Source organism: Musa acuminata, chromosome BXJ1-1, assembly GCF_036884655.1.
Source record: "Musa acuminata AAA Group cultivar baxijiao chromosome BXJ1-1, Cavendish_Baxijiao_AAA, whole genome shotgun sequence".
Taxonomy (NCBI): Eukaryota; Viridiplantae; Streptophyta; class Magnoliopsida; order Zingiberales; family Musaceae; genus Musa; species Musa acuminata.
In genome coordinates, this window is record NC_088327.1 from 3,115,950 (window position 1) to 3,131,202 (window position 15,253).

The following is a 15,253-nucleotide window of genomic DNA, read 5'->3' on the forward strand; positions in this document are numbered from 1 at the left end:
CATACGAGTTCGAATCACATCAAACTGATTAAGACATCAATTATTTTTTTTTCTCTATCACTATATCCATACCAACAACATGCAATGAGTAGTGTGCAATGCAGACCTCAAGGGGGATGGGAGGGATAAAACGTTCCTTGGAGCAAAAAATAAAACTCCATCCGTTTAGTATATGCAGAGTTGCAAAAGAACATCATAGTTCATAACATCATGTTCTCTTACATGGCTAAGTTTAAAGACCACAAAGCGTAAACGATCGGGAGACAAAAAGAGGCCGATGCCTAATAATCAACAAACCATGAGTGCCAAAACTCGTACATTTGATCTGTTATGTTGCGTAATTCACACCCACATTATCATACTATACAAATGACAGCAATGGGGAGCTTAACTGTTGATTAGAGGAAGGAAAAGAAGAAAGACTTCAAGGCCACACCAATAGGAAATCATGAGTCATTTCTTGCCCTTCACCTCGATGCCAATGACCAAAAGTTCAACAGAAATGATGGGGAGACTGCAAACCAACTGATGAAAGCCATCGCCGTGGCAGTCTCAAAGCTTGTGCAGTGATTCTGTGAGCATACATTGAGATCATTACCGATCAGTACTGTAATGCCAGCCGATGCACAGGCAGCTGCAAATGTCAGTGTGGATGTGATCTGCATGAGAATTCAGAGAAATTATCTGCCAAAGAAAAGAAAAGAACAAAAATTCTCACCTAGAATAACATCAAGCACTCTCATGGTAATAACAGCATTGAGGTTTTTCATTTCATGCACCGGACCTGGTCTGGATTGATACAGATCACCCCATGCCAATCTGGTCTGGAGTGATACAGGTCCAAACTATACCAACATACCATGCGTCAGTATGCGAGTACATACCAAGTAGCCATGTACCAAGAGATACAGGCCTTATACTTGGTGGTATTGTACCAAAAGTACCAAGTGGTATAGGTCCTATACCAGGCGTATTACCTAGTTTATTCTGGTTTATATGCCGGTAGGTTGTTGGAACAGAAAATATCGTCCACACCTCCTTTGTTGAACTAAAAAAAGTGGTTTCAGAGTCTGTTGGACTCTATCATTATAATCCCATGCATGATGTATGGTCTTAGACATAATCAAATTTATGCATATTCAAATTCTAGATGATAGATTTGAAAAAGAAATTTGCTTTTGTAAAGCATGCTGACTTCATGTGTGAACTCATATGGCACAATCCAGGTGCTTATCCACATGCAAAAAGCCACTAATAACTTGTTTAGAGTGAAGACATGAAACTAACATCCATCAAGCACCCCCACAAATTTTCTTACCCCATCTCCAATGGTAAACAGACAGAGAGCACGGGAATTCCTCAATGAGCGTTTTACTAGAAGAGCATATATATCCAGAAAGGCTAACGAGATACTCCACAAGCACTGTAAGATGACTGCTGCAACCAGATAGCTGCACAATACAAGGCAAAATTACTTCAGAAGGTTCAAATTTGCAGTTTCATCTTATATTGCTACAGTTGCTAACACCTTACAAACAGAAAAAATTCTGCATATATGTCAATGCTAACAATCTTAAAAGAAGCATAACAAGGGATTTTTTTAAAGAAGTTGCCAAAACGTAAAAATTTCTTTAACTGTATTATGTTATATGAGTGACTTCCTTGAGTGGTCAATTTACCAACTATTGGACTGTTCAATCATCATGATCTTTTTCAGTCAACCAGCACTTTGCGAGTTAGGTAGAAAGAAAAAAAACAGATGCTGCCACAATGGAGGAAAAAGATTCATATAGATGACTGTTTCTCAAAATCGGAAGTTTGGACTGATATCTAGATCCTTGCTTGAAAGTGATTCAAGACATGAGTATATCCACACGGATGAAAGTAATAAAGTAATAAGCAGATTATGATAAAAGGCTTGACACAGCATATTATAGAGGACTATTGAGCATATAGATAAATCTTTCCCATTTGGGTCTAAAATTGGGGAATACATTACTAGTCCTTGAATTACTAGACATATTTCAACTGAACCCAAAACTTCCAATTTTGCAATTGACTCTGAAAACTACAATTATATTTCAATCATGTCCCCTACAATTAGCTCCTATTCATAGGCCTTGTTAGAAAGCTAACCAAATTGTATAGTAGAATTTAACTCGCTTGGCATAAGCACCATTTGAAAGTTGTCCAATGTGGTCCCTGGGGTTCAAAACTCAATACTAGCTTCAGTTTGGGACCAAACCCAGGGTGGTACTCAAAACATATTCCTAAAGACACTAATGCTAGGTTGGTAAAGCAAGTCTTGATACGCAGTCAAGCTAGTTCCCCATCGGGGCTTGCTTATAAATGAAAGTTGACGGCAGGATTTGATGGAAATATTAATTAAAATCATGGAGCCAAATGGAAAAAAAAGGGTAAATTTTAAGGACTGATTGAAATTATGGAGCATGTACAAAATGTTTGTGTTGATAAAATGAGTATGTTAAGGTAATTGTGTAGAACTATTACCATGAATAAAAAAATTTATTTGTGAATGATTAGACAGCCTTGATAAATGCAGCTACGGTTAGCTGGGGTGAGACATTAGTGATAGTGGTGCAAAAGGCAAAGGAAACCTAAAAGACTTTGCTAGAATCTATAACTAAAGATCTAAATTCTATTGATCTAGCTAATACTGTTGTTTTGTATAGAATCAATAAAGAAAATATAACTATGTAGCCAACCTAAGATAGTTGGGACACTGAAGCTTCTAGTTGTTGTTGTATTGATTACCATATTGTTAAATGACTATTGATGTAGCATACCTAGTTCCCCAAATTATGAAGAGCAAACTTTACAAACTAGCGACAAGAGGGAAAGGAACAGAGGAAGAGTGATGTAATATTCATCAAAATTAAAGAGGAAACTTAACAAAGAACCTTTTGATTTGTTCATCAAAGCTCAGCTACATATTTCTTGTACAGTACCAGTATACAAGTGATGAGTTACCGAAATAAAATGTCAACCTAGATTCTTTATCCCAGACATGGCAATAAAATATAAGTCAGACCGTCTTAACAAAGACATAAACCTTGAGTAAAAGAATGACCAAAAGATGTTACTTCGATAGAGTGATTCCTCAATTAGAAGGGTACTTGGCATCAAGAGCAGAAAACACATCTTCCTAAATGCTATGACAGGAGTTTTATGGTGAATAGATAAGAACAAATTGATTCTGATATGACACCTTCCTAGAAGAATGACATTTAAAATTTCTGGTGCTGATATACACTCAGTCTATTAAACTAGAGTCACTGGCACCTTCATCTTCCACTCAAACAATTAGGGAAGGTCTTATAGGAAACTTATGAAGTAAACTGTTTGTGCAAAATCAGAAGCACCTTTTCTAGTATAAAACAAAGTGGAATTGCTAAAAGAAGATGTTATTATGGAATCAATAGTTCCAGCAAAATGGTATATAACTTAATGACAGAACAAATAACAGGGCCTAAGAATTCATGAGAGAAATGAAACATCAAATTCTTATTCTCTGAACAACCTAATGAACCGTACGACTTTGAAAGGTAATGCCAGAGGTGTATCAAACCACAAAAGATGTTCACTTTTCTGCAAAATTTGCTTTAGGATCACAAATAGTCATAATTTAATGTTCTTGATCAATATGTCTGATAAAAGAAAAGTGAACGAGGATCCTGTTATTTCAGGGTCTAGGGAGAGAATGTATTAAAGAGACCATTTCTGTGACAAGAGAAAAGGGCAAATATCCATGACAAGGGATTAGTAGATACAAGAGGGATCTACACGTGGTGGAGTAGATGCTGGAATAGGAAGAGTGTGTAACATGATATTGTAAATTGCCTGTCAACATGGTTCGATTACTTGGGCCAAGGACAAGAGAAAATTAACTAAGATAATCTAATTTGTGTAGCTGCTTTTATGAGGATTCATCATTCCAAAACCCATCTTCAGAATGTGGGAGGGCAATATTATGAAATATTGATTTGTTTCTCTGCAGTGTAGGTAAAAGCACTTTGACTCTCTTGGTGCACCCAAGGCACAATCCAGCAACTGCATGTCTCTAGCAGAGGTAAGAATAGTCAAGCACACACAATGCATGCTCCACCATTGGGCACCAAGACACATACATTATCAAAATATATAGAATGAAACTCAAATCCAGAAACAAAATTCTAGTAACCCAATATCCAACAACCGAAAACTGAGTCAAGGCTCCATGACCTAAAGTCATCTCCCCTTTGAACTTATTGCAAATTGGGTTCCAAAATGCCAAGGAAGACAGAGGCCCACATGTAATAGCTACCTATGGGACAAGATGGCCCATGATGACAACAGGCAAGCTTTGCCATAAGCTAGTGATGCTGCTACTTTGTTGGCAGTTGCCATTGATGCCAACAAGCATGTTCAGGTCAACAGCAATCACCACTACATTGTTTAGCAGCAGTCTTTGTTTTATTGCTATTTCCACAGTGAAAAAAGCAGACACTTTTTTTTTTTTTCTACTCCCCTAATCTATTAGTTATACTCTTTTGCTTTTTAACAGTTTAAGGTTGTGTCTAGACCTCTTGGTCTATACAGTCTTAAAGATATTGTAAGATTACCTTTCACCAATGATGAGGTTCACAGTAGACAAATTAGATGGATAATGAATGTAAACCAATTGTCAAAACAAGACTACTAGAAAGATCTACAGAAATTACCGGCTGCATGTTGCTGAACTAGACTCCCAGACAGAAAATTGTTACAGAGATTAGCAGATGCAACGGAACAGCCAGATGAAATTTATTCTAACTGCTTCAAAATATCATGATGAATCGACGAGATTGACTTCACCTTGAGGCTGTAGATATGTGTGAACTTACAGGAGAGTTCTATCTACCAACAGTTCAAACCTTAAACAAAAGCATTTATTGATTGCTTTGAGTCATTTCCTTTCAGACAAAAACCTAATGAATCTTCTTATATTACAATCAACTGCATAGAGCAACTCACAGTATGACAAGGACTTGTTCGGTACTTTACAGTACCGGTTAGCTCATAACAGATCAACCAAACTTTGTTGTGACAAGCTTATCTTCACTTTGATGGAACTTGTTATAAGTTAATTAAAGTTACTAGTATGCAACTCATCAATCATAGTCCTAGTAGAAGTGTAGAACATTGAATTAGTATACAGACTGAAAGCAATTAATTAAAATGGACACATATGTCATCAGTTAATAAAAAAAAAAAGGAAGATATGTAGGAACGGACACTGGTTTCTTAACATACAAACTCTAAAAGGTGAATCAAAAACTACTACTGATGCATAATTGTCTAAATGACCATTATTTATGTTAACTAGATTTTTTAATTTCATAGCCAAAGGTGATTAAGGGTAAACGAACAAGAACAACACTATTCAAATTATGGTACGCAATACTTATAATCCAGTAGGTATATTTCTAGCATTATTGCATCCATATGTTACAGATGCAGGCTTCCAACAGAAAATAATGGTAACTAGTGGACATGAATAAAACTTGGACTCCCTTTAGACATCCTAAACATGAAGCCAAACGAAAAGATCTTCCGCAACATATAAAAAGATTCTTCAAAGGTCAAAGAGGTCTACATTCAAAAGGGAGAAATATACTTTTAAGCATTAAAGATATAAATCATTTACTGGAAACTACTATCAAGAGAAACTTTTCCAACCCATCTATAAGAGGATAATCTTGCAAAATGGTCAACCTAGAAAATCTTATCAGATTGTGCATTGACATTGCAAATAAAAAATATTTTTAAATGTGTAAGACCAGATAACATGTACCAAACAAGAGGCTATTTAAAACTGGTATAATTTGAAAATAGGCCCCACATGAGAATTGAAAAAGTAATGCAGACAAATCAGAAGATCGATCTCCAAATGCTAAGCATGCAGCTATGGAATTTCCCAAGATTCGCCGTACCATGGTATACCACAAATACCGATATGGATGGGACATATCAATCTGTCGGTATGCCCCATTATATCATGTGTCAGTACATTAGTACAGTTTAATACGTACCATACCAATGGCTGGTCATTACATCGGTATGGACCGATAAGACAAACCATATAATTTCCAATGGTAAAGGTTTAACTGAACAACAAATTGGAATAAACTAGTTTCACAAATGAAAAGTTCATAGAGAAAACCAAAAAATGGAGGAAGAACTGATGATAACAAATCCACGATACCAAATGAAAGCAAAAATTAGATCTTCAGCTAAAATGATAAACCTTGCTAACAGGACCTAATACATCCAGAAAAATAAATTTAAGCATTTTAATAGAATCTTGTGGATAGAGGCCTAAGATCACATCAGTATAGACCTTAGTAGACGACAAGAACAGCACAGAGCTTCCTGCTTCTTTGATACATTTTATTAGGACATAATTTTTAACAAAAGAAGCTAGCTCAATATATGGACAAAATGTGCAAATCTTTCAAAAATCCTTAAGATGTTATGGTGAATGAGTTTGTTAAGTAAGATTGCCTATGAAGCATGGACAAGGACACAAAAGAATTCAGACATATTGATGTGGCAAATTTTTGTGAAGTATACCCAATATGGCTTAAACATGACAATTAACAAATAATAGTTTGTATAGATTGTTACAATTTTATGTGATCAGATGTAATATGTGTAGATTTAGATAATCTATGACATCAAAGGTGATCATAGCATGCATTTACAGAAGTACTTCAAACCATATTTACAAAAATGTGATCATCCACAACCATATCTAAACTATCATAGCATCGTTCTAAAATGCAACACTAGTAACTGCTATAATGGTTTAAGGGAAAGTGCTATACTAAACAAACAATGAAACCTAAAAGCATTTTGAGTTGGTAGCAGCTGCTGTCGCACTACGTTGTGTTTACACAGAATCCACTTCAAAAACAGTTCCATACAACCGACTAGTACTATAAGCCCTTAACCAAACCTTGGTTAAAATAAAAGGTAAAAAATAGTATATTTTGCTATTCTAATTTATATGTGATAAACACTTATGGACAATTGGAGTCTCAATTTTCCTTATAGTGATCCACTTTGGGCTTGTGGTTGCTACAGTACCTGATATCCATTATCCACTATGAAGATGCTCTTCTTCTATGTCGACAGCATCCTATTTATAACATTGCATTATGGTAAGCCTAAATTACATACACCCTATATTCAGTATGGCAAGAAGCCATATGCAGATGACATGTGGTTTACATATGTGTCATAATTTAAAATAGGTAAACGGAACATGTGCCATCTGACAAGTGTAGGTGACTAACACAGACACAAAATGACAAAACTAGCATATATAATGGTCTATACTCTATACTTCAGATATGATCATAATAACCAGTAAACATAGAAGGGCCATAAAAACACAGCAAAATGTGAAATATTGTCCAGGAAAATCAACCATAGATAAGGGTAGTTTCTTGTCGTCACCAAATATCTTATCCGAGTTCATGATATGACCCTGAATCATGAATTAACATGCATGAACTTTGAAGTTTCAATCAATTACGTAGGGATGGTACACAGTATAACTCTGCGTCAAATCTGAAAGTAATAATGGCCCCTCTCTTGGTGACACTAGAGGGGTGTATCGTTGTGTCTGTTTCTATATTTGTTCATCATCCAGTAGTATCTAGCAGTCACTTCTAACAAACACTCAACAATGCTGTTCACGGGCAAGTGTTACATTAGTTACTTTAAGATCTCAGTTCTCAGTTTCTACTCTTAATCATATAAGGGCTTCAAATTTTCTGTTCCCTGTCAATTAGTAGCACTGCACTCACTATTAATGTTTGTTCTGTAATGTTTGCCTTTGCCCTTGCTGTTGTCTCTTCTATTGCCAGATTGACACAAGCTCATGTTTATGAAAACTGAATTTGTGGTGACCAACGGAGTACACTGCAAGTCACCAAGCATATTGAGTAGAAAAAATCAAAGAGATCGTTATTTATCCTTTTGAGAAATAAAGGTGATTACTTGATCTTTTAAATATTTAAATGTGATACACAATAAGTCCAACCAGTTAAACATCACAAGAATGTACGTATGTGGGTAGGCCTGGCTATCCTTTGGCAATACCTATCTCCAGATTACTCTCTTTATGTTTCTCAGTCATTAGACCTGATTAGTGCACCACGGCTGCATCAATGTGTTATCATTTTTTCCTTTTCATATTATGTGAAAGCAAAATTTACCTTTAGATTAAATTCTTTTCAGTAAAAAACAAATCTGTTTGTAGATTCCTTTCCGAATACGATAGTTTCAGCACTCTCCAATAGAGCCAAAGAGATATAAGAGGAATACTTTTCAAGTCAAATGACCTATAAATAGTACACAATAACAAGGCAAGAATGGGAATCTCATATAAATCACTCATAGTAGAACAAGAAAGTAAATGATCCATTCGATTACTTTAAGGAGGTGCTGATCTGTGCGAAATAACGGGGAAGAAGGAAACAAATGACAAGGACAAAGTTACCAGAAGGCGGTGACGGAGGCGAAATCGCTGGTGGAGACCATGACGCCGAGCGCGGCAACCGCGAACGCGAATTGGAACAAGCGAAGGGCGAGGCCCCCAGGCGTCCCCGGCATGCCCTGGATGTCCTTCATCCTCACCCTGGGTGGGTTCTCGGCCGCATCCGTAAGAGGCGGCGCCTCCACAGGGTGTACCGCCGGCCGGCTAACGAACATCTCCCTTACACCAACTCCCAGATCATGAGCAGCTAAGCTAGCTAGAAAGCCTCAACGAAGGATTCCTATTACGGCCATCGTTCACCACCTCCTCTTTAGAATCGAACGACTCGAAGTTTCCAGGATCAAGATCTCTGGACGAACCCCGAAAAGGGATCTGATTCCGGTAAGGAGAACACGATTGGGAGAGAAAACTCCAATCCACCAAAAGTTCGAACCGGATCGATCGAATCCGAGCTGGGGAGGCGGGTGGGGGAGAAGAGGGAGGAGGATTAGAAAGGCGATAGAGCGGCGGCGATGGAAGAGTCGGGCGACGACAAGACGAGGAAAAGAAAGGTAACGCAAAATAATAATTAATAATAATAATAATATATAATGATGATAATAATAATAAAGAGAAGAAAAAGGAAAAGGAAGACTTGATTTTGCCAGCACGCCTGGGTTTCTTTTCGGTGGCGTGGGATGCCCATCAACACACGGCTTCGGCAACACTTAGGGAACGACGTGCTGATGTGGAGCTCGCATTTGCGATAAGGAATGGGATGAGTAACTTATGTCGCTACCAAAAGGGAGGCGTAACGCGCTACACGAGGTGGCACGAGAATGGGAGCGAACTAATGGTGTCGCGCGCTCCGGCATCTCTTCCCCGCCAGTACTTTGCTACCCGTGACGGGAGACCCTTGGACAATTTCGGGGCCCACTTGTGGAGCCCTGGTTTCGTCCAATAAAACTACAGGTCGTTTGGGAGGATAGGGTAGGAATCGGATACCTCACCATGGTGTGCGGCACCCATGTAAAGCGTCCCTACGCGACCAGTTATTTAACGAACAATGTAGCTTCCACTATTTCGGCCGACCCGCTGACGTGCTTTTATGGGACCCACAATCTAAGACCAATTGGAGAACGGGTAGGTTGGAGAGTTTTTCGAACGAGCTAACGGGTGGAAGAAGAGCTCTGTTCGTTTCGGTCCGAAATGTCCGACCGCGTTCGTTGGCGAATCCATTGAGCGGTCCAACGCGCATCTTTGTTTCATGCAGGGTCAACGACTGACTTCCCGAATCCGTGTATCAACTACTCCAACGACTTCTTACCCACCTTGCATCATATACATCTATTTAATAAGCGTGCGCTTCTAAATCAATGTTACGAAAATTGCATGTATATACTGTTTAAGATTAATATTCATAAGGCAAATTTGGGTGAAATATTATTTCCATTACGAATAGTTATGTTTTGTTAAAAATATCAATTAAAATTCATAGCAAGTCAAAGTGTCCGTAAATTTTGTCCTCCAAACTTGTCGAAAATAATTCAATTGGTGCTTACAAATGGATTTTTTGGATCTTTCACAAGTTAAAAAAATTAGTGTTATAAAATGGAAACCAGTTCTATTGTAGGAATAATTCTTTTTCCTTCATAAATATATATAATAATTTAATGCTGATAATTTTTTCATACTTTCTTGCGAGAAATCATTCAATGTTGGATTCTTCATAATAATTCATTGGATTTTTCGGTCTTCCAACCATCTCAAATTCATGCAAATAAAAGAGGCAAGAATGCTTGTTTTGCTAGAAAACAAGATAAACTTTTTTCTTTAAAATGAGTTTATTACAGATTAGAAGTAGCAGTTCACTGCTTGGGATGGTGATCTACTTTTAAGTCTTCCAATTAGAATATGTAGTTCATATAGATATTTGATTTCTGTTCTTTCCTTCACTGAACATTTTCCATGCTACCACAAGTCCATAATGATCATGACAATGGCCAGGTAGGAAAAGATTAGGTGAAAATTCAAAAGTGCAGTTGAACATATGGGATTTCTTGAAAGAAAATTCTGCATTAGGTGAGAATCTGCATCTGGGATTCCTACAGTTAATGCAGTAGCTGGAATCCTTACTGGAAAAGATCCAGTTCAGCTAAGAAAGGGAAGTTGGGTGGCCAGGAACCCAGCATGATATATCTGCATACACCTTCTGCATTAGTTCCATCAGATCCAAATCTGTTGTCTGTCATAATGTCTAACTTGGTATTGGGAGCTTCCATTTCTCTTTCTGGCAGCAGCAAAATGATTCATCTTGGCATGCTTACTTTTTTTATGTCTTTGTGGAATGGGATTGGCCAAAGTGCTCTTCCCTTAGATGTAAGCATAAGCTTCCATAGTTACATAGAAGTGGATGCACACCAATATCATGTAAGCAATTGTCATGCAGTGGAGGTTTAATGTTTCAGTTCAAAATACTTGAGCCCTAATAATTATGCACATAAGAAATATAGGTATAAGCATGAAAAGTTTCATGTCTCTCTTTATATAATGTGCTCTAAATACAAATATTAGTCCTAATTTGGTTAAGATTTAAAGCAAGGGACAGACTAGATTGTCCACCTAAAGATGGGCTTGTGGAGCTACATGGACCATACCAAAAAGAAGAACTAACATGGATAGTAAGGCTTTAGAAGGTTGAATCTTACTGGAGTCAGATCAGGTTTGATTTAAAGGTCATCAATGTCTTCCAATCAAGAACTGGAACTTAGAAAATTAGGTCCAACAATAATAAATTTCAGCATTTTATGTGAGTTTTCAGCCTATCAATGTTTGATTAGGTTTTGTAAATGGATACATGCCTTTGAAATATAGGATGTCTCATGTATGTGTTGTTGTATATATACTATTTAGGTTAGAATGTTGTTGCATATTATTACTAAGAAAATAGAAAAAAACCTCTTGTTAGTTTATATAAATTTTTTTATATATGTCGGATTACATTATAACTCAAGCTTGTCGTGTCCAATAATACACTCATTAATTTCGTTGAGTCTGAATTACTGATTGAAAATATTTAAATATAACTCAATGATAATAATTATATCTAATCATTGTATTAGTCAATTAAAGTATTTAAAAATGCAAGCTCATAAACTTACATACTTCTATCTCTATTGTGGTGAGTTTTATAAATAGCATGATAGTAGTTTCAGAACCACTAATTTCAGTTCTAAATGTGAGTTCCAGAAATTAAAACAGTCGATTTAGTTTTGATTCCGATTTGATCGACTAATTTTGATTGATAAGAAAAATAAGATACTTCGCTAAGATTCAAACTCAAGTCAATAAACTTTAAATATAAAATATCCAACTTATTTGTGTTTTATTTTATTTTTTTATTTAGTCAATTTGGAATCATCGTTTCTTGTTTCGATTCTAATTTCTAAGAATCAGAGCTAAATCGTATGGCTCCATTTCTAATTCTATCGAACCGTTGACTAATTAATTACACATCACATTTGTGCACTTTGTTCGAACGTCTTTCTCCACGTACTTCTAAAGTAATGCAACATGTCACATAGCCACAAATATATATATAAATGAACGAAAACATAGGATTGCAGCTTTTTCTTCTTATTCCAACATCAACGTAGGTCTGAAAGCAACGCGCAAGCTACACGAGAAGGAGAAGGAGGAAGAGGAAGAGGAAGCGATGGCCCGCGAGAGCGCGGTGTCACATGGCCAACAATAATAATACAAACCAACAGCGTCGCACCGACGCTTTGCTCTCCTCGTCGCTGGGGGGGCGCTGCTGCTCGCGGCTGTCGGCCACCGACGCGCCCCCATCATTGCTTATCGTCGTTAGTCACACACCAACGATCCTATTTAGGTGGACGGAGTCATTCGGATCAGACAATTAGACAAACAGGTGGCGTGCATGTGAGCTTCGGCCAGTGAAATGGCAGTGTCCGCCGAGATCGCATCACCCTGACCTACATTCATAGTTACCATCACTGCATCGGTAGGAGGAGCATGGAAAAGGTGGCGATGGAGACTGGCGTGGGGTGTGTCTGAGACAGTGGTGCGTCTCCGTCACGGTCGTTCGATCACCATCGCCATCTACCAACTCGGTGATGCAACCAAGCTACCGGGCGGCAATAATTATGTGGACTTTGGGAAGGAGACACTCCATGCAAGTTGCTTCGGGTTTAGAACACTATATATATATATATATATATTCACTTTGTTATCATGATTGATATCTTCTCAAGTAATTACATACCAAATAACATTATCTATTGAAAGCAAATCATAAGAATTCAATTTCAGGATATTTCCAACAATGTTTTAATTTATTTAATTTTCTTGTTGTAATCAAATCAATCAAATATGGATAATATGGATACTTTTATTCAAACAGCATCACCTTTAATAATTATTTATTTATTTTATTTTTATATTTTTTATGTTAAGAAAGAATATTATTAACGTTTTAGTCAATCCGACGTGATCCGGACCTCTATATACACGAAGATAGACTTTGAGAGAAATCTCCTGAGCCAATCCTTCTTAGGCCCAAATTAATAATCCGAATTGTGTGAGTTTGGATATCGGATCTTAAAAAAAAAAAATTATTATTTTTTATAATATTGAAGATGATCATTTATATCTAATTATAAAGGATAAGAAAGAAGTTTGCAATTGTCATCTGTATGAGCAAACGGGTAGAGAGATAACCTTCGTCTTCTCTTCTCATTCTCGACACCACATGATTACAAATCAAATAATGATTAATTGATACTATTTTTTATCAATTTTAATTTAATTTTATGTTATATGTTTATCGAGTGATATAATTTTGAAACTCATCAATTTCATGTGCACACAAGAATTAAAGTGTCGATTACTAACTTGATAATATAATGAAAGCGATCGATAAGAATATTCTTGTCGAAACCTCGTTTCATATTTAAATTAGTCATTTATTAAGGACGGATGATACATGATGGAGGATACAAGATATTTCTATCAATGTGGAGTATAATAGTGGTGGTAGTTATAGATAATATGTTACTTGGAAGTTATCTTTATACATCTAAACCTAAGGATTAAAAAGAAAATTGCAAAAGACCAGTCCACCTTGCCCAGTGAGAAATGATTCAAAGCATCCACTATCCATAGCACCCTCCTCTCACATTATAGGAGAGAAGAGAAAGAAAGAGTTATTATCCCATAACATGGATCCCATATGGCATGGTCAAGTAAATATTGATTTAAGGTCACACTTAAGATAACACTAATTACCATCATTAGTGACAATGTGGTAAATGTCTCCTTTCATGATGATGGATAATTAATTAGTAGCACTGCTGGTTTGTTCCTTCCATGGGACATGACCATCTATGGGATACAAGCATAGCATTGATCACACACATATAGGATACAAGTATAGTAGTGTGAAGAAGAACTTTGCTTCAACTGTCATAAGCATTTATAACTCATTCGTTAATCTTTAATGGTTCGAGAGAAATTATTCAATGTATAATGTGATACTATTTATTAGATGTGAAAGTAGTAATTTAATGATAAATAAGATTATACATTAAATACGAAAAGTAAAACGATAAAATCTTTATTATCTGAGATCCGATTGTCCGATAAGTCAGGATTATTATACAGCTAAAATTTAAATAAAATATTTAAATCGAATCCCATATTGATTGAACAGCTCAACGCAATTGTTCAGTGAACTGCAAAAAGTTGGAGATGGACGAGATGTTTGAGGCGGCGGAGCACATTAATTTCGCCGGAAATCTCTCAAGACCTGAGCTGAGGCGCAGAAACCGGTCTTTTTCTACTCTACGAAGACAGCAGCGGCCGCCACGGTCGTGAATGCGTGCGTCTGATCTGCAGCCCCCTCCCCCCCCCCCCCGCCCCCTTCCTTCGCTTGTCCTCGCTGCAAAGCCACCAAATCACGAGAACAGAGAGAGAAGCAAACTACTATCATAGAATCAAAACAGTGGAGATGGACTTCAACGTCACGACAGTGAAGGGATTAGGGAAGACAGCTAGCGGTGAGAGATGAAACCTCACCTGTCGCGGAGGTCCCCTTCACGCTGTGCTCTGTCGGTTATCACACACTGTTTCACCGATGTGTTTTGTGCTGTGCGGTGTCGCGGAGCCATCGCCCCCTCCAAAATATAAATAAATATATATATATCAAAAAAATCAATTATAAAAGATAATTGTTTTTCGATGAAATTAAGAATATTTAGATCTTTATTTGTAGTTATTAATATAGCATTTTTAAAATGGTTAATCATTTCATATATTTTAATTATAATATTTATGTCATTTTAGTATATATTTATATATTTTTTAATCTCAATCCTATTAGTACTAACCATTAATCTCTTCTTGTTACCGTCTTCCACGGCTACAGCACTTTAGTGACTCTTTCTATTCTCATTTAATTGCTGGAGTTTATTATGGTGTACTTTAGTGACACACACACACACATATATATATATATATATATATATATATATATATATATATATATATATATATATTTCTTGTCATTTTTACTGAAACAGATCGAAGCATTCTTCCCAGAGAAGAAAACCCTGCGCCAACCGCTCATCATTCTTACCGGGTGGGGAAACGACGCGTCACGGCCAATCATTTTGCTCCACCTCACCCACAGCCAATGGCTTCGTCCTCCTC

General features: G+C 36.8%; 1 protein-coding gene across 1 annotated transcript; it reads right to left on the reverse strand.

The window, feature by feature from the left end:
* Positions 1–262: 262 nt before the first annotated feature.
* LOC103978237 (CASP-like protein 5A1) lies at positions 263–9,098 on the reverse strand. Its single transcript, XM_009393959.3, has 3 exons — positions 8,549–9,098; positions 1,319–1,451; positions 263–659 (listed from the first exon to the last, which is right to left on the reverse strand). The coding sequence occupies exons 1-3, from the start codon at positions 8,758–8,760 to the stop codon at positions 468–470; spliced, it is 537 nt and encodes a 178-aa protein (XP_009392234.1). The 5' UTR covers positions 8,761–9,098; the 3' UTR covers positions 263–467.
* Positions 9,099–15,253: the final 6,155 nt, after the last annotated feature.